This window comes from Phytophthora infestans, genomic scaffold, assembly GCF_000142945.1.
Source record: "Phytophthora infestans T30-4 supercont1.47 genomic scaffold, whole genome shotgun sequence".
NCBI lineage: Eukaryota > Oomycota > Peronosporomycetes > Peronosporales > Peronosporaceae > Phytophthora > Phytophthora infestans.
The window spans coordinates 701170-720513 of NW_003303712.1; the positions used below are offsets into that span (position 1 = coordinate 701170).

The following is a 19344-nucleotide window of genomic DNA, read 5'->3' on the forward strand; positions in this document are numbered from 1 at the left end:
CATAATGTATTTATGATTCATTGCCTGACGATACCATTCTATTTCTACGACCCTCCGTATAAATAGTATTTTAGGAAGCCCTGTCGGAGAGACTTGTTAGCTCTTCAACTTATGTACTGAGAGTTTTGTCGAAACTATCCTGTGTGTCCCACACCGTGTAACTCCGTTACAATGGCCGTCTCCGCGTCTTCCGTGCACGCTGGGAGTAGTGGATACCGAGCTGTGGTGTAGAGATTTCTCCAGAGTTGTGGATAATCGCTTGCCTGTCAACAAAGATGCGGCACCGTCGAGGATGCTCGAGCGACGAACACTCGGTCACCTGATGTACAGTGACTCCAAGGTGCAAGAGACTCGACGGTGTCACTACCGAACCCTCAGCGGATCTTGGATGCGGTCCATAAGTCACTCAATTCAGGCTGTCTTTATTATTAATAATTGACTGGGTGGATTCGCATTCAGCGGCCAAGATCTGGTCATCTACGGTACGAATCCTCGGTGGCGATTGGGATGAGTTTGCGGAAGACTCCGCGACTCTTTGAGGACAAGGTCACCGTCTGGGAAAAGGCGAGGGTTGTTAAAGATGCGCATGCGACGATCCAGACGACGCTTAGCGTGCAAGAAGATCCATAACGGATCATTGTTCACTTGATATTTGTAAACATGATTAGGACTTCTTATTAGGAATAGGCCCGAGAGGGCGAGCATAAATACAGAACAGAATTTCCACTCAAGCACACAGATCGACGCCCGGCTTCAAGGTAAGCGTCTGGCCAAGCTTGCTTGAGTGTGGTATATCTGTCGGTGAACTCGAAGATCTGTAGCGAGGGTTCATCCGGCAAGGCTAAGCGACTGTATGTGTATTGACCGATTACTATCGAAAGGTTTATGTGGCCGCTTATTGTTGCCTATTTGCACGACTGGGAGTGCTTTTATTACCTCTTTTTTATTCTCCCAACCGAGTGTTGGACACTTGGTGCCCTCGTAAAAGACTTACCCGTGCCTGGCACCCTTCCATTGCTGGGACCACGAGGGTTCGTAACACCTATTAGCTTTGCTCATGCTAGTAGCGTGTTCTTATTTTTCTTGGTTGCCCTATATAAGTAGCTTACAAGGTTCAGTCTGTCCTGGTGCAAGGGCAGAACAAGGGACTTCAGATCCGCCCGAACGATCATTAGCTATCCTAGCAGACGTATTGTTGTGGGACATTCCTAACTTCATTTGTAGCCAGAGTTCACGTGGGATTTCCAACACCACAGAGCCCAGCAATCTGCGCGATTGCAAATATGCAATTCCCCCTTCCCGCCATGACGCCGTTTCTGTCGAGGTACGCCACCAAAAATTGAGAGTATGCGAACGAGGCTTGTAGTCGATGTGAGAAGATAAATGGAAATCTGAGAGTGAGTTAGATGCTTAGCAGATTCCTACCTCCTTCATGCATTGCTCGTACTAAGCCTCCTATAGAGCACTAAACCAATTATAAGGTACTAATGTGCAGCAACGTGTCTGTCGCTTTCCCAGACAAATCATTGGACGAAACACATTTTAAAATTCCACCGGCTGCTGAGCGCAGCGAAGACGACCCAAATAAAAAACCGCACCTTCGACAACCATGCGGGTCCGAATGGCCCGCCCTGTCACAATTTGCCAACCTGGCATGCCAGTAGTAGAGCAAGCCCGTGGCGAGCAGAACGGAGACAAAGCACAAGCAGCGACCTTTATGCTTCCTGTGGCGAAGCAGTTGTGTGGTGTTGGAATTCCCACGTGATTTCTAGCTACAAATGTAGTTAGGACGTTCCCACAACAATACGTCTACTAGGATAGTAAACGATCGTTTGGGCGGACCTGAAGACCCCAGTTCTGCCCTTGCACCGGGACAATCTGAACCTTGTAAACTACTTACATAGGCCAACCAGTAAAAATAAGAACACGCTACTAGCACGAGCAAAGCTAGTATGTGTTATGAATCCTCGTCGTCCCAACAGCGGTAGGGTACCAGGCACGGGTAAGCCTTTTACGAGGTCACCGAGTGTTCAACACTCGGTTGGAAGAATAAAAGGGATGCAATGTAAGCACTCCCAGTCGTGCAAAGAGGCAACAATAAGCCGTCGCGTAAAACCCTCCCGATAGTAATCGGCCAATACACAAAGTCTCTTGACCTTGCCGGATGAACCCTCGCCACAGAGCTTCGAGCTCACCGACAGGCATAACACACTCAGACAAGCTTGGCCAGACGCTTACCTTGAAGCCGGACGTCGCTCTGTGTGTTTGAGTGGAAATTCTGTTCTGTATTTAAGCTTACCCTTTCGGGTCTATTCCTAATAAGAAGTCCTAATCAAGAATACAAATATCAAGTGAACAATAATCCGTTATGGATCTTCTTGCACGCCAAGCCTTGTCTGCACCGTCGCATGAGTATCTTTAACGGTCCGCGCCCTGTCTCAGACGGTGAACGTGCTTCCAAAGGGTCGCTGAGTCTTCCGCGAACTCATCCCAACCGCCACCGAGGGTTCGTACCGTAGATGGTCCGCTGAATGCGAATCCGGCCAGTCCATTATTAATAATAAGGACAGCCTGGATTTAGTGACAAATGGACTGTATCCAATATCCGTTGAACGTTCGGAGGTGACGCCGTCGAGTCCCTTGCACCTTGGCGTCTCCGTACATCACATGACCGAGGGTTCGTCGCTTGAACATCTTGGGCGGTGTCACGTCTTTGTCGACGGGTGATAATCCGCAACTACGGAGAAATCGCTACACCACAGCAGCGCTCCGCTAGTGCATACCATACGGTCACATTGTATGCAACAATAACATCATATGTCACACCTATCTGCCCACTGCAATCCCGTGGTAGCCCAAGCTGAAGTCATCGTTCAATCGCGATCCAGGACCCCAAGTGATCTGCCCATCCGATTGCGTCATTTCTGTCACTTTAGCTGCAGCACACGCGTTTGACGTGTACCTCGTTTTAGGTACTCAACGCAGTAGACAGCGAAGTGCAACCACAACATGAAAGGTGTAGCGCACCGCTTTTCCATTCGAATGTGTGTGAAGCACGCGTGCTTCAGCGCATGATGTTTAGACCCGATCCACCATGTGGTACTTCTGCGTAAATTGAGCGTGAGACTCGCGGGTTGGTTCAAGTTGCATACGATGAAGCATGCTGAGCAGTGCTCCAGTAATAATGTCAGTCTGGATCAGTATGCGCTCGCTGAGCAGCGCATGCGGTTAGCGCAGATACACGCGCATGTCATGAAAAGGTACCTTGTCGTTTGCATGACCTCGTGACGGTCGTCGTTGTGCTTGGTGAGGTCACGCCTTTTATCGCCTCTGCTGGCCCTGGAGTAGTTGTTTATTTCCACAGCAATCAAAGTGCCAATGGAATCCACTCAATTAAAAGCCTTCAGCAGACACCTGCTCAACGCCGTGCAGCTGCGCGTGGGGAGTCCACAGCGATAATCAGAGCTATTGGACGCTTGTCTTGAAGCTGACATTGATGCTGATGGAATTGCCAATTCAAATATCACCTTTTTCACAGCCTACGGCACATGCATGTCAGAGGGGGGGGGTCGTCATGCGTGTGGAGCATACGTCCCCGTTGGAATGGGCGTGCCCTAGGCTGTGGTGCTGTTTGAATTGGCAGTGCGTAGATCTACCCTTTTACTGGAATGACAGGCAGCTTAAAGAGCTGCGGGGCTGCAAAGAGGCACGTCGTGTGGTTCAACATGGGTACGCGAGATTTTAGCTTTTATGTCCAGGAGACTGGACTTAGGCAGTCTAGTGCAGGCCAGGGGGCTCTAGAGTAGAGCGACACTAAATCGGTGCCCCCCACATTTTAATGTTTTTAAAAATAAATAAATAGTTTTTGAAAGTATTTTAGAACATTGGTTTTTCTGGTGCTTTTCTCTAGCGATTGGCAGAAACATCTTTTATATTTTACACCAATCCGCTTGCTCACCGCGTCGCCGCGTGGCGCCTCTGTCTTCATTCTTGCTTCAAGCCCGAGCAGCTCAGTCAACGTCGCCATGGACTCTCCTCCTGCTTCACCGTCGCTCGTGAACCTCGTGGTGCGCAACGTGTATACTCCATCTCAGTCGCTGGCGCTCACGGTCGGTTCAGAGACGCTCGTGGGAGAGCTCAAGCGTCGCCTCAGCGTTGAATTCCCATCCTCGCCCGCCGTTTCCGCACAGAAACTCATTTTCGGAGGCAAAATATGCGGCGACGACGAGCCGTTGGAGCTGATTCTGGCGCAAATGCAGAGCAGTCACAGCAACGTTGGAGATAGCAGTGGTGAACCCGTCGTTTTTCACTTGTTGGTGAGCTCCACAGGCGTCCGGAAGAGCGCAGAGCTTAAGACGCTACAGCGACAGGAGTTAGAGGCGCAGGACTCGCCCAGACCCAGTAGCAACACAGCCGCAGAACCCCAAAGCTTCAACACGCAGCCAGAGACGTCAGCGCCTGCACAGCCGCAGTTCATGTTCGGTCAGACGCCCGTCATGACGCAGCAACAGCAGAATTTGTACAGACAGAGCGTGCTCATGCAGCAGCAAGCCATGGTGATGCAGCAGATCCAGTACCTGCAGATGATGCTTATGCAGCAGCGACAACAGCAAGCAGCACCAGCGCCCGATACCGCGTTTAGCCACTTTAACGCGCCCTATGCCAATTTCTACGGTATGATGCAACCCCAGATGTTCCACGCACAGGCCAGACCGAATGTTGCACCGCATGCAGCAGCGCCGACACCTGTGATTCCAGCGCCCGCTCAAGCACCGGCGCCAATGGAGCCGCTGGACCGTCCGATGCTCGTGGAGATGGCGCGCGGAGTGTTCCCGCTGCTGGACTTCCGTATGGCGCTCAAGATGGCATTCATGCTGTTTATCATCGGCCAGGACACGCCCATGGACCGCATCCTCATGCTGGGCCTTCTGTCCTTCATCTCGTATCTGCACATTACCGGCATCTTTGCCAAACTCTACGAGGTGTACAACCGACGCCGCAGTGTCAACAGAGACGTTGAACCGAACGCCCCAGCAGACCCCAATGCGCCTGGAGCGGCGGCGGCGGCTGGAGCGGCAATCGCTTCCCGATACAGCATGTTGACGCGTGTGCTGCGTATTTCGGCTGACCGTGGCTTCGTTCAGGACGTCAAGTACTTCGTGGTGGGGTTGCTGTTGTCGCTGGTGCCGGCTTGGCACCCACAGCCCATTCAAGGTGCTGTGCCTATGGCCGACAACGCAATGCCGGATGATGTACCCATCCAGGGGATTTAAGTATGATTTTTGGGAAGCAGCAGTGTAAGATATTGGAGAAGACGACGGAGAATAGATACACGAGGGGGAAGAATGAAGTTAGGTATCTTACTTTTGAAAGTCGGTTCTGTTACGAGCAGTTGACATGCTAGGTTGTTGGGTGCCTATGTTGATCCGTGCGAGGCCTTCTTGGAGCGCGAGAAGCTTCGCTTGATGGCATCGAACAACTTCTGCTTCGGTCGACTCAGCAGTCGTTGCCTCGCACCTTTCGCAGGCTTCGCTGCTACTTTTTCATGCTGTTGTTGCTGCTCAGCAACACTTGACGTGTCAGCTTCCGAGACACTGACGGTGGGATCGATGTCTGGTTTGTGCTTGGGCTGGACAGCGACGCGGGTGATGACAGTGGGTCTTTTAACTTGAAGGTCGCGGTTCTTGTTGAGCCCACTGTCCAGCTGCACCGCAACCGAAAGCCGTCGCCGTGGGGTCGATTTAGGAGGACTCGAGGTCGTAGGAGTTGCCGGGGCTGTGTCATTTTGAAGCGCTTGGATCTTTGGCACATCGTCGGGTGTTTCTGGATGAAGATCTTGCTTATTATCTCCAGTAAAAGGAAGCACAGTGTCTTCAAGTTGGTTGTCCTCTTGTTCCATTTCTCGGGGTTCTGGCGTTGCAGTTATCTTGATCTCCTTTTGCAGTGGAAGCTCAGACGTCGATGATACGACCCCCTCATGTTGTTGTCCCGGCGCGATCTCAATGCACAGCGACACCGGAGTTGTCGTAGCGAAGTAAATGCTCTTGATTGCAGCCTCGGTCGCTGTAAGAGCTCGTGTGTGTGGATTGGAGCAGCAGTTCGAGTTTGGACAAATATCACGTTGACAACCTACAGTTAGCATGGCAAAGTACGCCTGCACGAGCTGTCGAGCATATGCATAGTGAGCAGTGGACGCTACCGCATCGCTCGAGTTCGACACGTCGCCAACTTGATCGTGGTCCATGCTGTGACGCAGTGAGGCTGCAATCCTCGATTTGGATGAGTCGGGGTCAACGTCACAAGCAAATAGCCTCTTATTTTTACACTCGGTCGATGTTCATGCTAATCTTGTCGGGTCTGGAGCATCTACGGAGGCTTTTTAGCACCTATCTGATTGTGCTGGACATCAAACGTTCACAGTTGGGGCTCGGCGTGCAACCGCTGTGCTACTTGTGCCCACTTGTCGAGTGTATCCAAAGCTTTTCCCGATGAGAGCTGCTTCTTGGCCATCTCGTAGCCGCTCTTGATGCTGTCGGCCAGGCCGTACACGTACAGACCTGCGCCGGCGTTGTAGGCGATCGTGTTGCCTACAGGACACTCGCTGAATACACCGCCAGAAAACACCTTGCGCAGAATGGCGGCGTTCTCGGTGGCGTCTCCTCCCTTCAGTTGTTCCAACGTCACTACTTGTACGCCCACGTCCTCGGGACGAAGCTGGTAGCGACGGAACGGCTTCTCAGCATCCCGATGAACCTCTACGACCTCAGCTGGACCCATCGAGTTAAGCTCGTCCAGTCCAGCACAGTGCAAGACGAGTCCGTGATCCACGCCCAGGGCCAGCAACACCTCACCGAAAACATCGAGCAGCTTGGGCGTGTAGACGCCAATGACCACGCGCTTGCACCCCGCCGGGTTCAGCAGCGGACCGAGGATATTGAACACGCTGCGGATGCCAATGGCCTTACGTACAGGTGCCACATAGCGCATGGCAGGGTGGAAGTGCGGCGCGAACATGAAGGCGATTTGAGCCTCCTCAAGACACGGACCCACATTGTGAGGCTTGAGCATAGGCACGCCCAGCTCCTCCAGCACGTCGGCCGAGCCGGAACGGCTAGACACCGAGCGGTTGCCGTGCTTGGCCACCAGGGCTCCGCAAGAAGCGGCCAGTACGGCGGCAGCTGTGCTTAGGTTAACAGTGTTGGCGCCGTCGCCACCTGTTCCTACGATGTCGAGTGTCGGACGTCCTGACTGTGGTGGTAGTAGCAAATGAACGTCAGTCAATGCAGCACAAACCTCTAGACCTCCCAGACAGAAACAGAACGCACCGAAACGTGCACGTTAACAGCCTCCGAGCGCATGTGCTTCGCGAAAGCCGCAACTTCGGCGGCGCTTTCGCCTTTGGCTGATAGCAGCGCCAATAAAACGCCCACGGCCACAGGATTCTCGGACGCCTTCTCGGACGCAACCTGCTGCACGGCAAAAGTGGCCTCCGCGTCCGTCAGGTCCTCGCGGCGCGTCAGTTTGGCCAGCAAAGTGCTCAACTCCATCGTGGTCATTATTGTTGCTACCGACACTGACGTGTTCAATCAAAAGGCGGACAAGGAGACTGAAGCACCACAGGAAGTTTCGCACTCGATTAGGTACGATTATTTGGCTTACATTCGAACCTGTACTGTACATGTATTGTGCAAACGCACATTGACATTTTGCGAACCGGTAAGTAAGTGTTCAGTATAATACCGGTACCACTCACGCTCCCTACGATTCAATACATCAGAAATTCATGCACTGTAGCTCAAAATATCTATTTCAGCATCTGCTACGTGTTACCCGAGGCAACGTCCACCAGTTGTCCGACCGTAAAATGCCCAGGAGCTAAACAATGCTCTATCCACTGCCGCGGAGTGCCGACATTTGTCACGTACACACCACAGAGCACGCCAGTCGGGGTGATCTCAGCGACTAGCCCTATGAGGCGTCCTCCGCCAGGACAGCGTTGATTCCACCCAGGAGGAGGGCGCACGTACCGGACGTGCTTCAGATGCGCGAAGCATAAACTTCTTCATGGGTTGGTACACGGCTGCGCAGTGGAGTCGCATCATCTTTTCAGTATCAGCAGTCGTTTCGCCTGGATTTCGGACAACGCAGAACTGACAGGAAGTTATTCCATGGCTCGGATCCACCTCGATCCCGTCCCAGTGAGCTTCTTCAAAGACATGAATCGGGTGACAATCGGTATCTTTCGAGCTGAAAAAAACCGAGCCAAATTCTGGCTCAACAATGCTCATAAGTCGCATTAGGCTTGCAACATTATCCGAGTCGATATTTGTTCCTCGCTGTGATTCCGTTGTCTCCGCTGCACTCCTTCTCGAGCCCTTCAGCAAGTGAAAACACCACCGGTTGCATCGTTGCAGGCCAAAAATCGGTTCCTTGCACCACTTGCAGCACTTTGAAGCAGTGCGGCTCAATTCCTTCATAGAGTAAACACATGGCTTGGAGTAGCTTTGTTCGGGCGTCAAACATACTGGGGAGTGGTAGCTCGTCTGGTACATTCTCCTCACCTATTTCCAGGTTCGAAGTTGCATGCGCAAGGACCACGTGCTCCACGCGTAGACTGCGGGACCAACTGATGGTAATTTCCTAAGCACTTTTCTCCAAAGTGAACGCTATCAAACTGGTAGTACAGTAGTACAGGAGAGCCTCGGTAGCGATAACATCACGGATATTTTGTTGAAGATGTCGGGAGCAGGCAAGAAGGAGGCTGCAAACATCTTTAGGTCTCATGAACAGCGACAGCTCTGGATGCACAATCTTCACCACCTCAAAAAACGCGGACGAAGTTCGTGGGGCATCTTGGTTCTTCGTCTTGTGGTCATTCTGCCCCAGATTCCATCGTTTCTCGCTGTACGGCATCGTTCAAGATGCGAAATTTTGCAACTTAAAAATCTCAACGCAGTGCTGGTAGTGACGTCCGTTCAAAGAACGTTTAAGACATTCGTTTGTTTGAACATTTTTTACCGGACTTTTTACACACTCAAAAGACACGGCTAACGGTAACCAAATATCATATATTATTTTTGATAGTAATAGTACTATTTTCGATATCAAATAGTAATAGTAACTCATTTTTGCAAAAGTTAACATAATATTCTAGTATTAACTCGGAGAACTGAAAAATATTAGATACTACATGATATTTTATGATATTTTCCCACTTAAGTACGTTTCTTGCCAGCTTCCCCTCTGTGAACCGAGCGGAGCCAAATAACTTTTTCGATCAGGTTCTAGAAAAGCAGTAGGCTTTAAAAATGACGAGTATTTGCTCTAGTATTTCACTGTGACACCGACAAAGGCGATCGAGATGGAAAACTGCAAACGCCTGCAGCTGTTTAACGTTGATAGAGCGAAATCAAGACTTTTGTTCTTGTTCTGCTGCCTGTGGCGCTAGATTAATGCGCTCAGCAGTGCCAACACACGACGCCAACCCTTGCCGTCACTCTCACAATTGTCCCTCCCTCATAGTAATACTTCAGCTAGTCGAGCGTTTCCGACATCTGATTGGTGAATTTATACCGATTACGCAATCTTTGAAAAATATAATATAGTATTAGCTAATATTAAGTTGATATTTAATAATATCATATTGTCTCAGAAGAAAATATTAGGTGATATTTTTATATTAGCTGGTCTACAGGTAATATTTTCACATTATTAACTTCACTGATTTTGGAGCTACCATTAACCCCTGACCTACGGGCGCGGTTTTGACTTGAATTGATTAGCATGCAGTCCACTAATCGGCAAATTGCTCATACTGATTACTTGTCTGCACGCAGAGCCCACTATTCGGTCGCTGACAGTAGTAAATAGTACATTGTACCTGTACCTTTTGAACGGTCGTCTGTTTGTTCCTTCAAAAGACAATGGACACTTTAGACACTGTTTAAACATGTCCGTTGTAAAGACGTCGTATCTTTCCACTGGTAGCACTGCTCAACGACCTTCAAAAAATTGCATTTAATAACGACCGTACAAGCTATACGACCACCCGGCGAACACGGTGATCACGACCAACGTGTCGTTGGCGGCGGACAAGACGAAGCCCATGAGCAAGGACTAATGGTAACTTCAAAATCGGTGAAGCTAATATTGTAAAAAAATCACCTGTAGACCAGTTAATCTTAAAAAAATATCACCTAATATTTCCTCTGGGACAAATGATATTATTAAATATCAGCTTAATATTAGTTAATACGATTTTATTTTTTCAACGATTGCGTAATCTGGATTAATCAACCAACCCGATGTCGTTAGCGTTCGACTAGCAGAAGTATTACTAATCAACCGTGAGGCTCGGAACAATTGTGAGAGTGACGGCAAGGTTGGCGTCGTGTGTTGGCACTACTGAGCGCATTAATCTAGCGTTACAGGCTGCAGGTTTATTAGACGCACGATGTGGACGAGGTTATCGGTAGAGAACAAGAACAAATTCCTTGATTTCGCTCTATCGGCATTAAACAACTGCAACCGTTTGCAGTTTTCCATCTCTGTAACGGGGTACGTAGCCCTAAGTGTACTCTGGTTACATGAAGTGTGACACGTCACACTCCAGAAGTATGACACGTCATACTTCGGGATATTTGGTACTAGGTACCGAGGTCGTCCAAAGCCAACCATTGGTTGATGACATTGCATTTCTATAGGTGACTTATAGTTTGTATTAAACCCAAGCTTTATCTACCTATAAATATACTCAGTTTACATTCTACCTTAATTAGGTCACTTCGCTCTCTTTTGAATAAAGAGGGGACCTGTGAACTGCCGCTCACTGAGAGTTTGTAAACTCTCGGAAGCTAACTTCCTCTAGCGCAAGGTGCTGTGTGACCCCGTCACACTTGGTAGCACTTGTAGTCAATCCACGCCACCGCGGGTAGACTACCTGAACCTCTCCGAAGTTCGTTGCCATGGACAGGAACGACTTCTCCCATATGAACGACTCTCAGTTCGACTCGGTTCGGAAGATGGCAGGCATCTTCGGGATGGAGGCCCTGTAGAGCCTGGTGGCGTCAACACCGGCCGAGCAGCTCGAGCGCGTCAATGCGTTTGACGCGTACGAGCAGGGCCTCATCGCGCAGAGCCTGGTGGCTCCGGCGGCGGAAGCAAATCCGCCTCACCCGAAGCCAATACGACTGAAGGTTAAGCCGTATGAAGGGAAGGAAGGCGAGAACCTTCACTTCTCGGTCCGAGAAGTAGAGCACGCGATGGACGTGGCTCTGATCTATACCGAGCAACTTCGTGTTGCTTTTGCACTCTCCAACCTTAGCGGCCGTGCTAAGCGTTGGGTCTATACACGGGAAGCAACATCCCCTGGATGTTTCACATCCTGGGCTCAGCTGTGTGAACAGCTCCGAGCCGCGTTCCTCCCGGCGAACTACGAGTACCACCAGCGTTCGCGCTTCCTCTCGTGCAAACAAGTAAGGCGTGAACTGCACGAGTACGTGTAAGAGATACGGGAGCTCACGGCGTCCCTAGTGGGAAGCCCACTCAGCGAACACATCAAGATGACTGTGTTTATGAACGGCCTTCGAGTGGGTCCCGCACGCACTCAGCTGTTCCGGGTGTAGTCAAACACCCTTGAAGAGGCGATTCAAGTGGCCCTTCAGGAAGAGTACCGCCATCACCAGGCGCGTACGCCGACCTCAGCGTGGCCTGGGAGCTCCATGTCGACCCCCGGTCGAACGAGCCCCAACGGACCAGTTCCCATGGAACTCGGGTCTGCCAAACAGCGTGACATCCGCTGCTTCGGCTGCGGGAAGATGGACCACTTCAAGCGCGACTGTCCCGCGGAAAGACTCCGCAGACGGTCTTTCCCCAAGCCCGTCCTCAAGGGTCGCTGGCAGAAGCCAGGATCCCGGGGACAGGGGAATGCCGGAAACCAATAGGGGCGGGGCGCCCTACTGGGGAAGAACTTAAGTCTTCGTGATGGGTGCGCGGGTGGCGCGTACCACGAGGATTTAGACCCTGAGAGTCTTCGCACTCTCGAATCGGCGAAGAGCAGCGGCGGGTTGCTCGTAGTACACGGTCGTGTACGGGGATACGATCCATCCCTTAGAATCTTGATCGATTCCGGGGCATCGAAGAATTTCGCACGCCGCCAGACAATTGCTCGTAATAGCAACAAGTTGTCCGATGCCTCGAAAGAAAGCAAGGGCAACGGGACGGTGTCAGTGCGACTGGCCGACGGGAAGGTCGTCACTGTCCCCAATGTCCAAGTGGATCTGGCCGTCAAGTTTGAAGACTTTGACAGCCTCGAACAGTTCACTGTTCTCGATATGGATCCATATGATATGATCATGGGCATGCCCTCGCTTGAGAAGCACAAGCCCTGGATCGACTGGCGAGGCAAGGAAATCGGTGCCAGCCGCCCTACGCAGTCCGACAGAGCATTGGTGAGTCATGTTCCCACCTCTGTCAGGACCCGGGGCGCCCGCAAGGGCTGACAGGGTACCAAAGCATTCGGCAGATGCTTGGGAGTCGTCGACGTATATGACGACTCCGAGGATGTTTTTATGGTGGCAGCGCCCAGAGGAGGCGCTGGCCAAGTGGGTAACTTAGGTTCAAAAGCGGGTAACTTAGTTCCGCAGACAGCTGCAGCTGTCACGAACACCAAGAACAGCGTGTTCAGAGTGGGTAACAGAGTTCCACACACGGTCGCCCAGACCTTAACTGTAGAGGAAGACGTCGGATACGCTTCCTGTGTGGATAACAAAATTCCACACGCGGTCGCCCAGACCTTAACTGAAGAGGAAGGCGTCGAACATGCTTCCTGTGTGGGTAACATAGTACCACACGAGGCCACGAGTGCCTCGGATGTCGCAGCGCCGACATCCCCAGACGTGGGCAGCAAAGCTCCACGCCACGGTCGCTGTCGTCAACGACGCCGCCGCCGCCTCAAGTCGGATCCGAACTTCGTTCAGATCGACATCGCTTCAAGCGACTCGGGGTTCAGGGCCCAGGCTCCTCCGACAAGGCTGGTGGAAGAGTGTTATCACATCTTCGATGGCGAGATCGGTTTACCATCTGGTGTCCACTTAAAACCGTAGCCAGAGGGTGCAGGGATCCTGAACGTCGAGGAAATGACGGCCGAGGCTTTCCTGGCCAACCTCAAGACTGGGGAGATTGCCGAGATGGCGCTCATAAGACCAGATGACACACGGGAGGAGTTGAACCCCTCCTCTGTCTTGGACGAGGACGTCCTCGAAGAGCTGACGAAGCAGCGTCAGACGCGCTTAAGTTCTGAGATTCTTAAGCGTCCCAAGTATCCAGTGTATCCTTTGGTGACGGAGTACGCGGACGTGGTGAGCAAACACCCACCGACCCAGCTTCTACCGGATCGAGACGTACGACATGCGAATGATCTCGTCCTGGCAGAAAGTACTGTGTCACGAGCCAATGCCCTCTTCCAAGCGAACAGTGCGAGGTCATCGATGTCTTCTTCGCTGCGAAAGTGAAGGCAGGCATGGTGCGGGTGTCAAATTCCCCGCACTCGACGCCAACTTTCTGCGTTCGGGAGCCGAACGGGAAGTGGCGTCTAGCTCACGCTTGAGCGTGATCAGCAGGGTCCGCGATGCCATGACAGCGGCCCAGGACAGACAGAAGGAGTACTATGGCAAGCAGGGAAGACGAAACTTAAGTGTGCTTAAGGTAGGTGAATTCGTGTTGTTAGACACGAGGAACCTACCACTAGACACGATAAGCTATGTCGACAGAAACAAGCTAAAGCACAGCTTCATTGGACCATTTGCAGCCCTGGCCAGGCATGGTACGTCGTACACCATCGACCTCCCAAAGTCAATGTCGACACACCCGACGCTCTACGTTGGACGTCTTAAGCGGTACTTCGATCCGCAGGGGTTGCTGACTCGCAGAACCACCTTGACCCAGCTCCTCGAAGCGAGGGCCGGTCACAGACGTCGACGAGGGCGTCGGAGCAGGCACCCAAGCCTCGGTCGGAACGGCAAGGCTGCGGTCAAGACCGTACGCCGGAGGGGCTCCGTACGAACGGACCCTGGACCCTGGAGCCATACGCCCAGTACACTGAGTACGCCGGGTACGCACCATACGCGTACGACTGGGAGTGCGCCGAATGCGGCTCCGGACGTGGCAACAGAGCCTCGATCCGTCGGATCATGCGAAAGGCCCCGTCCAGATCAGACGAAGAGGTCTGGCGATCCACCCACAGATGCAGGCTCGAGACCTCTCGCTCCAACAGGTCCAGGCGGCCCGCAAGACAAACGAGCACGCCCTGATTTCCAGCCTGGGCGGCAACATCACCGCCAGTCCCAACGCCAAGTGCAATCTCCAGCACGAGGACGCGTTGTCGAAGGCGGTCATCCTCAGGGTCCTCCGTCGGACCCCCAAGAGAAACACTCGGACGAGAGTACCGTTCCGTAGGCGCCGAGTACTCGTACTCGTACGAGGGCACCTCCGTCCCTGCTTTACCGGAACGGAGAAAGTCACTACCACGTGGAGCGGATTCTCCAGGAGCAACGGCGTCGCGGTAAGCGACAGCTCCTCGTGAAGTGGAGGGGTTATGCCCACTCCGAGAATTCATGGGAGCCGATTGAACGGCTCCTGATTGACTGCCCGAAGGCTGTCGCAATCTGGGAACAGAAGCGGCGGCATATTCGTAAGTAGTCCGAGGCGTCTTTCCTGAACGGGGTACGGACGTTGATGTCACTCCGTACCCGCGCTCATCGTGAGCGCTGGAAGTCGCGTGCTTCAGAATGTCCGGTGGCAGCATGCACTTGCTGACCAAGTGGGCAAACCTAACACGAAGATCACGCTGGTCCAGGATACGGGACAGCAGCTGATCTTCATGGAGTTCCCGTAACTTCGAGGGTGAATACTTGAGAGACTCAACCCACGCCCAGAACATGTCCTCACACGAGTTCCAGCTGGGTTAGTTCTCAGGAAGAACCCAGGGGTAACCATAGAGAGGGTAGAGGGCGATTCGGGTCTCGGGCTTTTTACGACAAGTCGTGAAGTCCTTAAGGGGGATGCGGTGTGGCACGAGAAGCACACACCAAGCAGCCTCCAAGTTGTCAACGAACGACAGATCCTTCTGAACAAGGGCACGCTCGTAAATTCCCCTAGAAGTGTGTCCGCCCACAAGACCACGAGGAGCGACGACAAGCTCTAGATAGCGGTCAGCCCCAGAGCTCTCCTCGGGAGGCCAATAACCTCTTCGGTTGATTGCAGCTCCCTGGTTGATGGGTGCTACCACCGGACCCCCGCGCATGCGCTGGGAAGCTTGAAGTTCGCTTATGGCTGGTCGAGATCGTTCGTGATCTCTCGGGGCTCATGAATAGCTCCCTCCTCCTATTCCTCTTCATCCGAGGAACCGAAGAGGTTCCGATAGGAGTGTCCAGTCTTCTTTTCCTCGCGAAGTGGAGATTTCGAAGCCGTGCGCTTCATATTGGGTTTGGCGTCTTCGACTTTGGCGGCCCTAACACGCGCGAGACCCTCGGCGAGCGAGAGATGTTTGAGAGGCTTCTCCTCCTAGTCGTCGCCAGCTTTGGGAGAGCCCTTAGCCTTGGCAGCAGGACTCTTAGGGCGCACAGACGTCCTGGGACTGTGGTCACCGTGATCACTAGCGAGCGAGTGCATGCTGTCGTCCTTGTGCTCGCTGGGCATTGCAGTGTGCCCTCCCACGGAGCCACAGGAGCATCGTGAGTGCTTCCGGTCTCGGCCTCGTCCTCACTACCCGAATTGAACTCACGTTCAGCGAACCGCGAAATCGGACGGTTGTCTGGAGAGACCGAAGGCGACGCGGCTGCGAGCATGCGTGCAAGCGTGCAAGCTGTGCGGATCGCCTCCGAGGCCACCTTAGTAGCCGCTTGGAGTGCAGAGCCTTTGCCGCGAGGCTTAGTGCTCTTGGCTACGCCTTTCCGGCAGCAGCCTTGGAGCGGGCTTTCGCACCGCTCTTCGCAGTGCCACGGGCATGCTAAAGGTCGATGTGGAGACCGAGAAGAAGGGCTCTACCTGTAAAGTGAGCCTCCGCCCCGTTCGCGCAGCCAGGTCGATGTATTTTGGCTTTGAGAAGGAGCGTTTCTGACGTACTCTTCCTCATTCTGATCTGTCGGTAAACCGAACCTAAGTGGGGGAGGATATAACGGGATACGTAACCCCAAGTGTACCTCTAGTTTGTGAAGCGATACACTTTGGGATATCTAGTACATGGTACCAGGGTCGTCCGAGGCCAACCATTGGCTGATGACACAGCTTTCCTATATGTGACTTATAGCTTGTATATTTAGTTCAAGCTTAGCCTACCTATAAATACATTCGGCTTACAACTTACCTTAAATTGGTCACTTCCCTTAGCCAAAACCGACCTGTGAACTACTGCTCACTGCGAGTTTGTATACTCGCTAAACAAGGGCACGCTCGTAAATTCCCCTAGAAGTGTGTCCGCCCACAAGACCACGAGGAGCGACGACAAGCTCTAGATAGCGGTCAGCCCCAGAGCTCTCCTCGGGAGGCCAATAACCTCTTCGGTTGATTGCAGCTCCCTGGTTGATGGGTGCTACCACCGGACCCCCGCGCATGCGCTGGGAAGCTTGAAGTTCGCTTATGGCTGGTCGAGATCGTTCGTGATCTCTCGGGGCTCATGAATAGCTCCCTCCTCCTATTCCTCTTCATCCGAGGAACCGAAGAGGTTCCGATAGGAGTGTCCAGTCTTCTTTTCCTCGCGAAGTGGAGATTTCGAAGCCGTGCGCTTCATATTGGGTTTGGCGTCTTCGACTTTGGCGGCCCTAACACGCGCGAGACCCTCGGCGAGCGAGAGATGTTTGAGAGGCTTCTCCTCCTAGTCGTCGCCAGCTTTGGGAGAGCCCTTAGCCTTGGCAGCAGGACTCTTAGGGCGCACAGACGTCCTGGGACTGTGGTCACCGTGATCACTAGCGAGCGAGTGCATGCTGTCGTCCTTGTGCTCGCTGGGCATTGCAGTGTGCCCTCCCACGGAGCCACAGGAGCATCGTGAGTGCTTCCGGTCTCGGCCTCGTCCTCACTACCCGAATTGAACTCACGTTCAGCGAACCGCGAAATCGGACGGTTGTCTGGAGAGACCGAAGGCGACGCGGCTGTGAGCATGCGTGCAAGCGTGCAAGCTGTGCGGATCGCCTCCGAGGCCACCTTAGTAGCCGCTTGGAGTGCAGAGCCTTTGCCGCGAGGCTTAGTGCTCTTGGCTACGCCTTTCCGGCAGCAGCCTTGGAGCGGGCTTTCGCACCGCTCTTCGCAGTGCCACGGGCATGCTAAAGGTCGATGTGGAGACCGAGAAGAAGGGCTCTACCTGTAAAGTGAGCCTCCGCCCCGTTCGCGCAGCCAGGTCGATGTATTTTGGCTTTGAGAAGGAGCGTTTCTGACGTACTCTTCCTCATTCTGATCTGTCGGTAAACCGAACCTAAGTGGGGGAGGATATAACGGGATACGTAACCCCAAGTGTACCTCTAGTTTGTGAAGCGATACACTTTGGGATATCTAGTACATGGTACCAGGGTCGTCCGAGGCCAACCATTGGCTGATGACACAGCTTTCCTATATGTGACTTATAGCTTGTATATTTAGTTCAAGCTTAGCCTACCTATAAATACATTCGGTTTACAACTTACCTTAAATTGGTCACTTCCCTTAGCCAAAACCGACCTGTGAACTACTGCTCACTGCGAGTTTGTATACTCGCTAAAGCCAACTTCCTCTAGCGCAAGGCGATGTGTGACCCCGTCACACGATCGCTGTATTCTTCTTGAAGAGCCACTTAAATCGCCTCTTCGAGGGTGCTAGACTGCACCCCGAACAGCTAAGTGCGCGCTGGGCCCACTCTAAGACCGTCCATGAACACAGACACCTTGACGTGTTCGCTGAGTGGGTTGCCCAGTAGGGACGCCGTGAGTTCCCGCATTTCTTGCATCTCTAGCATCGCTTGGACGTACTCGTGCAGCTAGCGCCTTCCTTGCTTGCATGAGAGGAAGTGCGAACGCTGCCGGTACTCGTAGTTCGCCGGGAGTAACGCGGCTCGGTCGAGATCAGAGCCGCGTCCATCGCGAGCTCTACCTTTCGAACCCAGCAGTGAAGGCCCCACCTTCCTTCCCTTCATATGGCTTCACCTTCAGCCGTATTGGCTTCGGGTGTGGCGGATTTGGTTCCGCCGCCGGAGCCTGCAAGTTTTCCCTCACATCTGCGATAAGCCCTTGCTACGTAAGTGTCAAACGCATTGACACGCTCGAGCTGCTCGGCCGGTGTTGACGCCACCAGGCTCTACAGGTCCTCCATCCCGAAGATGCCAGCCTTCTTCGGAACCGACTCGAACTGTGAGTCGTTCAGATGGGAGAAGTCGTTCCTATCCATGGCGAAGAACTTCAGAGAGATTTAGGTAGTCTACCCGCGTTGACGTGGATTGACTACTAGTGCCACCAAGTGTGATGGAGTCACACAGCACCTTGCGCTAGCGGAATTCGGCTTCCGAGCGAATACTAACTCTCCGTGAAGAGAAGCTCACTGGTCCTTTTGTCTAAGGGAGCGAAGTGACCAATTTAAGGTAAGCTGTAAACTGAATAGATTTATAGGTAGACTAAGATTGGGCTAAAAATACAAACTGTAAGTCACCTATAGTAAAGCTATGTCATCAGCCAACAGAGAGCTGTAGTTTCTGGAGCTATCCGAGGTTATGGAGCTAATCGAGGGTTACGAAGCGTCGCTCCAAAAATAGACTCCTTGGAGATAGAGCGACCCCTCATGAGCCAAGTACTGGAGCATCTCAAAATATCCACACGGAAATCTATTTTTGTCGAATCTGGAGTTTTGCTTAGATATTCCTTACTCCAACTCCAGAAACTACAGTTATCTAATGGTTGGCCTCGGCCTGGTACCATATACCAGATATCCCAAAGTGTGATGTGTCACTCTTCATGTAATTTTGGGATGCACTTGGGGTTACGTACCCCGTTACAATAAACGTCGTGTCGGTTGGCTTTGCATTACCGCAAAGCTCATGGGCTTCGTCTTGTCCGCCGCCAACGACACGATCACTGTGTTCGCCGGATTCGCGGACTGAAGTCATCATCGGACAACGCCTTATGGCCTTCGACTTGTCCGCGACGTCCTGGCTGGTGGGCCTGGCAGATTTGCTCCTTAGGCTGAACACGATCGACTCCCAGCTCGGACACAACATGTCCGCTGCCAACGACACGCTCGACATAAACGTCGTGTCGGTTGGCAGGTAGACACTGCGCATCACCGCGAGGCTCATGCGCAGGGGCTAATGGTAATTAAAAATCATTTGAT

The 19344-nt window shown here is 52.6% G+C and overlaps 3 protein-coding genes across 3 annotated transcripts; 1 reads left to right on the top strand and 2 right to left on the bottom strand.

Annotated features, from left to right (window-relative positions):
• Positions 1-4025: 4025 nt before the first annotated feature.
• Positions 4026-5273, top strand: PITG_17030 (uncharacterized protein; the record flags this gene model as incomplete). Its single annotated transcript, XM_002897188.1, has 1 exon — positions 4026-5273. The coding sequence occupies one exon, from the start codon at positions 4026-4028 to the stop codon at positions 5271-5273; it is 1248 nt and encodes a 415-aa protein (XP_002897234.1).
• Positions 5274-5416: 143 nt separating this feature from the next.
• On the bottom strand, positions 5417-6244 carry PITG_17031 (uncharacterized protein; the record flags this gene model as incomplete). The annotated part of the gene is made up of 4 exons (XM_002897189.1): positions 5417-5527; positions 5594-5839; positions 6017-6163; positions 6230-6244. 4 exons carry the CDS (start codon positions 6242-6244, stop codon positions 5417-5419), a joined length of 519 nt encoding a protein of 172 aa, XP_002897235.1.
• Positions 6245-6402: 158 nt separating this feature from the next.
• PITG_17032 (anthranilate phosphoribosyltransferase, putative) lies at positions 6403-7568 on the bottom strand (the record flags this gene model as incomplete). The annotated part of the gene is made up of 2 exons (XM_002897190.1): positions 6403-7248; positions 7326-7568. 2 exons carry the CDS (start codon positions 7554-7556, stop codon positions 6415-6417), a joined length of 1065 nt encoding a protein of 354 aa, XP_002897236.1.
• Positions 7569-19344: the final 11776 nt, after the last annotated feature.